Source organism: Herpailurus yagouaroundi, unplaced genomic scaffold (genome assembly GCF_014898765.1).
Source record: "Herpailurus yagouaroundi ecotype Mexico unplaced genomic scaffold, PumYag 28, whole genome shotgun sequence".
Lineage (NCBI taxonomy): Eukaryota > Metazoa > Chordata > Mammalia > Carnivora > Felidae > Herpailurus > Herpailurus yagouaroundi.
Window position 1 is genome coordinate 123,489,120 of NW_024412376.1, and position 7,850 is coordinate 123,496,969.

At 36.7% G+C, this 7,850-nt stretch overlaps 1 protein-coding gene across 1 annotated transcript in view; it reads right to left on the reverse strand.

Annotated features, from left to right (window-relative positions):
• Positions 1-7,850, reverse strand: part of CEP135 (centrosomal protein 135) — an 85,295-nt gene that overhangs the window by 63,411 nt on the left and 14,034 nt on the right. The window contains exons 7-8 of the mRNA XM_040483046.1: positions 3,729-3,857; positions 1,881-2,096 (exon numbers count right to left, since the gene is read on the reverse strand). Of these exons, the coding sequence (XP_040338980.1) occupies positions 1,881-2,096; positions 3,729-3,857 (345 nt within the window). The remainder of the gene's footprint in view (positions 1-1,880; positions 2,097-3,728; positions 3,858-7,850) is intronic.

The window sequence follows — 7,850 nt, forward strand, 5'->3', positions numbered from 1 at the left end:
TGCATTGTTCCTGATCCTAGAGGAAAAGCTTCCAATCTTCACCACAGGGTATGACATGAACTGTGGGCTTTTCATATATGGCCTTCATTATGTTGAAGTATGTTCCTTTTAATGTACTAATTAGTGGATATGACACTGCATAAAATCGACTCAGTGATGTAGCGTACTGGTCCTCAAACTAGATTATACACCCATTCCTGAGGTAACATGAAGACTTCCAAGTATTATGTAAAACTACTGTATACATGTAGTTTTAGTGTATCCATATCTGGATATACAATCCTTTTCAAGAATTATCTACCTGACAACCTGCATGTGATCTAGGTATCTCATGAGTTCTCCTCTCCCACTTTTCCTCTCAACTGTTTTTCTCCCACTATTTTTTAAAATTTTATTTATTTATTTTGAGAGATAGAGAACTTACATGCATATGCACAAGTGGGAAGGGCAGAGAGAGCGAGAGAGCGAGAGAGAGAACCCTAAGCAGGCTCCACATTGCCAGCACAGAGCCCAATGCAGGGCTCGAACTCACAAACTGTGAGATCATGACCCGAGCCAAAACCAAACAGTTGGACACTTAAGTGACTGAACCACCCAGGCACCCTCTCTCCCACTTTTTAAAGCAAAAGGATGCATCTAATATCACACTGTCTCAAAATATGAAAAACTTTTGAAGCATCAGGCAAAAAGATAATCTGAGGGGCGCCTGGGTGGCTCAGTCGGTTAAGCGTCCGACTTCAGCCCGGGTCATGATCTCGCGGTCCGTGAGTTCGAGCCCCACGTCGGGCTCTGGGCTGATGGCTCAGAGCCTGGAGCCTGCTTCAGATTCTGTGTCTCCCTCTCTCTCTGCCCCTCCCCCATTCATGCTCTGTCTCTCTCTGTCTCAAAAATAAATAAATGTTAAGAAAAAAAAAAAAGATAATCTGAAATTTATAAAAGATACATATTTATTAAGATATGTATTAATAAGACATATCTTATTAAGACATGTATTTCCAATAAAATTTTACTTTTTGATTTGGTATGTATTTATCAACATTTGTTTGTATTTGTCACTCTGATCCATTGATTACTGATAATTATAATGATAGCACCATTCGGAGGAAAATGTTAACACTTTGAACCTTGTAGTCAAAGGACACTTTTAAAAATAAAAAATGTCAATAAATAAAATAAAATATTTCAATTCATGTACTTTTTTATTACAGAGATGTTTGATAGGGTGATCACGAAAAGATATTCAAGCATAAATATGTTAAAAGAGGATAAAACTGGAGATTTCAAGAAGAAAGGGTCATTTAGATTCTACTAGCTATATTTAAAAGAACAATGTAACAGTTTTAAGAGATCGGTAGGTTGGAAATTACATCCTTTGTATCTATTTAATCTGTTTATTAATTACTATTTTTCAAGATTTTATTTTTAAGTAATCTCTACATCCAATGTGGGGCTTGAACTCACAACCGTGAGATCAAGAGTTGCATGCTCTTCCACTGCACCAGCCAGCTGCCCCCTTTCGTATTTATTTAAACTTAAAGATGAAAAATGTTAGCTACCAACTTAAAATGTGCAAGGATATACACTGTTCAAAAAATACTTTTAAAGGGTTCATGAGCACAAAATGACATAGAGGACAAACTTCCAAAGCTCACTCACAACAGAGATAAAAGAACAGAGATGAAAATCTTGAAGGAAAAAAGGACAAAGTCTGGAGAGAGCTAGCCTGAGAAAAAGCATGTTTCAGAAACACACCCAAATTTAGACAGCAGAAAAACCTGAATTACAAAACAACCAAACCAAAAGACCCAATCAGGTATCAAAGGGCTTAAGCTCACTATGTTCTGGAAGAATTAAGAAACGCTCCCACAACCTAGACATACCTTTGCTTCCCCAAGTTCTTTATCAGCAGTCTCAAGCACTTCTTCTTTATGTCTTTCCAACTGCTGTGCTAACTGGTCTATTTCGGTTAATTCTTGGCAGAGTTTTTCATTTTTGTTACTTAAATTAACAACTTCAGTAGTTACGGTTTCCTTGGTTTCCATAAGCTCCTGTATATGCTTCTCCAGGTCTTTATTAGCTTGCTGAAGAAAGTCAACCTAAGTTGAATTTGTAATTAACAGGTATATGAATTGGAAAATTATCCTAAATACTTAACTTTCAAAATACTTCAAAATACTCTATTTTTTAAAATACTGAAAATTAAACCAGAGGTATTTTACATTTGCAATCTTACACTGTTGATTCACAAAACTGACAATGTGTGGTTTAACAAAAATATATAGCCATTGGCATTCAACTTTTAAGCATGGAAGGAAAAGTAAAAAATTTGTGTGAACTTTTTCCCAACAGAGAGTTCTACCATTATGACAAGAATATCACTACAATGATAATATCACTCTGGACTGTGCTGTCCAATATAGTAGCCACCAGCACCCATATGTGCATACTGTAGAGCTAGTCCAAACTGAGGTGTGCTATAAATGTAAAACATATGCAAGATTTCAAAGACTTGGTACAAAAAAGAAAAAAAGGAAAATATGTCAACATCAACATTTTACAACAATTACACACTGCAATTATATTTTGGATATACTGAGGTAAATACATTATTAAAATTAATTTCATCTGTTTCTTTTTTATTTTATTTTAATCTGGTTACTAGAAAATTAAAAAAATTTTTTTTAATGTTTATTTTTGAGAGACACACAGACAGAATGCAAGCAGAGGAGGGGCAGAGAGAGAGGGAGACCCAGAATCCGAAGCAGGCTCCAGGCTCTGAGCTGTCAGCACAGAGCCTGACATAGGATTTGAACCCACGGACCATGAGATCATGACCTGAGCTGAAGCTGGATGCTTAAACCAACTGAGCCACCCAGGCGCTCCCAGAAAATTTTAAATTATATATGTGGCTCATATCATATTTGTATTGGACAGCACTGCTCTAGGGCTACTATTGATATTCATGACTTACTATTCTGGTTTTGGTCCAGTCAGCAATGACATGTCTAAATTTCTAAAGGTGATGTAACATGCTTATGGAACTCTCCTGTTCTTTTACTCCTAGGTCAGACACATGGCAAGGGAATCAATTACATGTTTAATTTTTTGGATTTCTTTCTACAAATCTTTTTGATATTATAAAAGAAATACAAAAACTTCGAAAACAAAGAAAATAAAAAAATATCTCATCACACAAAGATAAGCTGTTCGTATATTTTAGTGTATTCTCTTCCAGTGCTTTCTCTAAGTTCATACGCACATTTTTAAAAAGCAAACTGAAGATCCCATTGTGTCTACGGTTTATTCTCCTCCTCTAATTTTTTTTTAATGTTTATTTATTTTGAGAGAATGAGAGAGTGTGCTAGTTGGGGAAGGGCAGAGAGAGAGGGAGAGAGAAAGAATCCCAAGTAGGTTCAAACTTACGAACCATGAGATCATGACCTGAGCTGAAATCAAGAGTCAGATGCTTAACCAACTGAGCCACTCAGGTACCCCTATTCTCCTTTTAAATATTTAACATTATAATGTATATATCTTTCTGCCTCATTAACTATCTTTTTAAAACATGATTTTTCAATAGTTGCATCCTATTTCTGGATAGTTTGGCTCTATCAAATTTTTCCCACTATATAACTGGTAAACAACTCTGTTACTTTTACAAATCAATGAACTGTTACAAACACTTAACGATTGTATATACTTGGTGAAATAATTATAAATGTCATTACCTGAACATTTAAATGAGCAATAAGCTTTTCATTGGTTTTGTTTCTAGTCTCCAGAGAGAGGACATCAGGGGAACGGCCACTGTCCAATGCAACTGATAGTCGTTCTATCTCTCGTTCTCTTAGCTCAATCTGAAGACATAAAATCATGCTATAATTTTAAAAAATTTGCTTTAAACTGAAATAATTAACACTGGACACTTACTTGGATATACTTCCATTTCTCTTATGCTTCACAATGTATATAAGAGATTAACACTCATACATGTATCCACACCAATATGGGATTATAAAATGCATATACACAAAGCAAAAATAAACAGAGAAAAATGTCAAAATAAGAATGTCAACAAAGTTTTCGTAAGTATTTCTATTGAATAGATTTTTCCTAATTAATTTTAATTTTTTGGATTCTTCCCCCCCTCCTCCAAGATTAGGCAATATTGATATAAAAAGAAATGATTGAGTACTAGAATGGAGTCTGAGTGACTTCAGTGCCTACTGGAATAAATGTAGAATAAATGAATAAATGTAGAACAGAAAGAATTACTACTGAAACTCAATATTAAAAAGGATAGGAAGTTGGGGTGAATTTAATTATTATTTAGAAAACAACACACACAAAATCACAGAGATCACTATCAACCATGAAATCACACTTACATGCACGAATTTGGAAAAATGGATGTACACATTTGAGGTGTTTTTTCAAAAACACTGAAAGCTAAAACCAAGCACTCAATTCAACAATATTGAGCACAATTCTAGGTATATGAAGATGAATAAAACATGATTTCTAACTTTCAGGAACACAGCTTTACCAAGAAAACTAGCAAGTAAATCAATTATTGCTGTAGTATGTTGTTCAGTGGTAGAATAAATAGATATATGACACCAAAGTGATTAAGGGAATACACCGATTTACTCTCCATGATATACCCATATGCCTATGGAAATTAGTGAAGGCTTTATCAAATACATATGCCCAAAAAGGTTATAAATTATGCTATGAAGAGAAAGAAGAAAGGAGGAATGTTCCAGGCAGTGACACAGAAACATAAAGCAACATGGTATGATTGAAGGAGCAGAAATGGCTCGGTAAGACTGAATATACAAGGGAACTTATGGTTGGGTCTGAAGAATCAGTCAGGAACTAATTATGATTAAGTACTGAATACTTTGCTAAGGAGAAAGATTGCTCTGCACTAAAAGATGAGTAAGAATAAAATCAGAGGTAGGGAGACCTACTGGAGGAATGAATGAGAGATGAATAAGGTATAAAATAGAACAGTGAGATGAGCAGAAGAAGTAAGTTTACAAAGTACATAGAAGTGACAGAATTTGGTGAGTGGTATGTGAAGGGAAGAGAAGGAGATCTAGAAAGACTACAGAATGTTGGCTTGGGCAGATGGTGATGCCACCAACGAACATAGAGAATATAGGGGAAAAAAAACAAGAGTTGAGGCAGAAGATAACAAGTTCAGTACCAGACATATGGTACAAACAGCTTTCATCCAAGTGGAAATGCCCAGTATAAAATTGAACATACGGGTCTGGACCTCTGCAGAGATTTGAGCCAGAAAGACTGGGAAGTCATCAATATACAGAGAATATTTTAAGAGAGTAAATGAGACCTTCTGAGAAAATATACAGGGAAAGGAGTCAAAGACAGAATCCTGAAAAACAGTAATATTTCAGGGAAAGGGCAGAAAGAAAAAGCAAAGAAGAAATTATAAGAGATTTTTAAAAAAGGGGAAACTGAAAGAAAATGAGTCATGGGATGGTTTCAAAGAGAAATTATCAATAATGCCAAATACTATAAAGGGGTCAAGGAAATGGAGACTAAAAGTATCCTTTTGGATCTAGCAATTAACGTCACTGATGTCATTACTAAACCCATTTATGTAATGGGAAGCAGAAGCCAGAAGGCAACAGGAGAGCCAGAGGTGAAGAAGTGGAGACAGAAGAGTAAGATACTCTTTAGAGAAGTTTACATGAGGGAGGAGAGAGCATTAGCAAGAGGGGCATTAACAAGAGGGGCTTTAGCAAGAATTAAATAAAGGAGATCTTTTTTCAAAAATTTTTATTATTATTAATGTTTAAGTTATTTATTTTGAGGGACAGAAAGAGCATGAGTGGGCAGGGGCAGAGAGAGAGAGGGAGAAACAGAATCCCAAGCAGGCTCTGCACTGCTAGTGCAGAGCCCAATGTGGAGCTCAAACTCACAAACCAGGAGATCATGACCTTAGTCAAAATCAAGAGTTGGACACTTAACCAACTGAGCCACTCAGGCACCTCTAAAAGAGATCTTTTTAGCAATCAGACAACAAAAGGAAATCAAAGGCATCAAAATTGGCAAAGATGAAGTCAAGCTTTCGCTTTTTGCAGATGACATGATATTATACATGGAAAATCCGACAGACTCCACCAAAAGTCTGCTAGAACTGATCCATGAATTCAGCAAAGTTGCAGGATACAAAATCAATGTACAGAAATCAGTTGCATTCTTATACACTAACAATGAAGCAACAGAAAGACAAATAAGGAAACTGATCCCATTCACAATTGCACCAAGAAGCATAAAATACCTAGGAATAAATCTAACCAAAGATGTAAAGGATCTGTATGCTGAAAACTATAGAAAGCTTATGAAAGAAATTGAAGAAGATTTAAAGAAATGGAAAGACATTCCCTGCTCATGGATTGGAAGAATAAATATTGTCAAAATGTCAATACTACCCAAAGCTATCTACACATTCAATGCAATCCCAATCAAAATTGCACCAGCATTCTTCTCGAAACTAGAACAAGCAATCCTAAAATTCATATGGAACCACAAAAGGCCCCGAATAGCCAAAGTAATTTTGAAGAAGAAGACCAAAGCAGGAGGCATCACAATCCCAGACTTTAGCCTCTACTACAAAGCTGTCATCATCAAGACAGCATGGTATTGGCACAAAAACAGACACATAGACCAATGGAATAGAATAGAAACCCCAGAACTAGACCCACAAACGTATGGCCAACTCATCTTTGACAAAGCAGGAAAGAACATCCAATGGAAAAAAGACAGTCTCTTTAACAAATGGTGCTGGGAGAACTGGACAGCAACATGCAGAAGGTTGAAACTAGACCACTTTCTCACACCATTCACAAAAATAAACTCAAAATGGATAAAGGACCTGAATGTGAGACAGGAAACCATCAAAACCCTAGAGGAGAAAGCAGGAAAAGACCTCTCTGACCTCAGCCGTAGCAATCTCTTACTCGACACATCCCCAAAGGCAAGGGAATTAAAAGCAAAAGTGAATTACTGGGACCTTATGAAGATAAAAAGCTTCTGCACAGCAAAGGAAACAACCAACAAAACTAAAAGGCAACCAACGGAATGGGAAAAGATAGTTGCAAATGACATATCGGACAAAGGGCTAGTATCCAAAATCTATAAAGAGCTCACCAAACTCCACACCCGAAAAGCAAATAACCCAGTGAAGAAATGGGCAGAAAACATGAATAGACACTTCTCTAAAGAAGACATCTGGATGGTCAACAGGCACATGAAAAGATGTTCAGCGTCGCTCCTTATCAGGGAAATACAAATCAAAACCACACTCAGGTATCACCTCACGCCAGTCAGAGTGGCCAAAATGAACAAATCAGGAGACTCTAGATGCTGGCGAGGATGTGGAGAAACCGGAACCCTCTTGCACTGTTGGTGGGAATGCAAATTGGTGCAGCCGCTCTGGAAAGCAGTGTGGAGGTTCCTCAGAAAATTAAAAATAGACCTACCCTATGACCCAGCAATAGCACTGCTAGGAATTTATCCAAGGGACACAGGAGTACTGATGCATAGGGGCACTTGTACCCCAATGTTCATAGCAGCACTCTCAACAATAACCAAATGATGGAAAGAGCCCTAAATGTCCATCCACTGATGAATGGATAAAGAAATTGTGGTTTATATACACAATGGAATACTACGTGGCAATGAGAAAAAATGAAATATGGCCTTTTGTAGCAACGTGGATGGAACTGGAGAGTGTGATGCTAAGTGAAAGAAGCCATACAGAGAAAGACAGATACCATACGGTTTCACTCTTATGTGGATCCTGAGAAACTTAACAG